This window comes from Verticillium alfalfae, genomic scaffold, assembly GCF_000150825.1.
Source record: "Verticillium alfalfae VaMs.102 supercont1.7 genomic scaffold, whole genome shotgun sequence".
Classification (NCBI taxonomy): domain Eukaryota; kingdom Fungi; phylum Ascomycota; class Sordariomycetes; order Glomerellales; family Plectosphaerellaceae; genus Verticillium; species Verticillium alfalfae.
Window position 1 is genome coordinate 687,777 of NW_003315032.1, and position 694 is coordinate 688,470.

Here is a 694-nt window from a genome sequence, read left to right on the forward strand (position 1 = left end):
GGATCGGAGATGGGGTGAAAGGTGAAGCGTGTTGTGTCTCAGGAGCATCTGTGTATCCTCCTAGCAGATCCAAAGTGTCGACAGTGTCGCTCTCACTTTCGCTGTCGTGGAAATCGCGAGGGAGAACAAGTCTCGTTGGTTCAAGGTCCATGTCGGGCATGATAGTCAGGGGCGTCTGGGAGCGAGATGATGTTCGACCTGGCACTCTGGCTCTGGCTCTACCTTTGGCTGGCCCTAGGGTCGGGCTTGGGCTTATCTCACGCGGAGGAGGAAGCGAGGAGGTCAGCTGTCCATCGACGAGCGAAAGAGGGAAAGAAGTCCTTCGATGTCGGTGAGTCGGGGCCATTGGGGGCAGGCGTGGTGGACACCTCTGGGCGCGGCAGCAGGGGCGCAGGGTGGGATTGCGAGGATTGCGAACTGCGAATGGACAGAAAAGGCCATATCCCGTCGACCCGCTTCCCCTTGAGGCCAGCGGCCCCAGCCAGTGGACGGCGCGCATGGTCCCCAGCTTACCCCTTCGACGACTGGCAAAGGCCATGGCGGCCTGTTGGTGGCCAATGGTAGGCGCATAGAGCGGCATGTAAGACATGGTACCTTGCGTTAGCGGGGGGCCCTGGCGTCTCTGGTCGTGGCAGGGGTTCGTACCTTGTTGAGGCAGTGATCCTGGTTGCTCCCAGTCAGTGCTCAGCTCAGG

General features: G+C 60.7%; 1 protein-coding gene across 1 annotated transcript in view; it reads left to right on the forward strand.

Annotated features, from left to right (window-relative positions):
- VDBG_06034 (conserved hypothetical protein) overlaps positions 1–190 on the forward strand; it is a gene marked incomplete at both ends in the record, with an annotated part of 768 nt that extends 578 nt beyond the window's left edge. The window contains one exon of the mRNA XM_003003546.1: positions 68–190. Coding sequence (XP_003003592.1) covers positions 68–190 — 123 coding nt within the window. The remainder of the gene's footprint in view (positions 1–67) is intronic.
- Between the last annotated feature and the right edge of the window lie 504 nt (positions 191–694).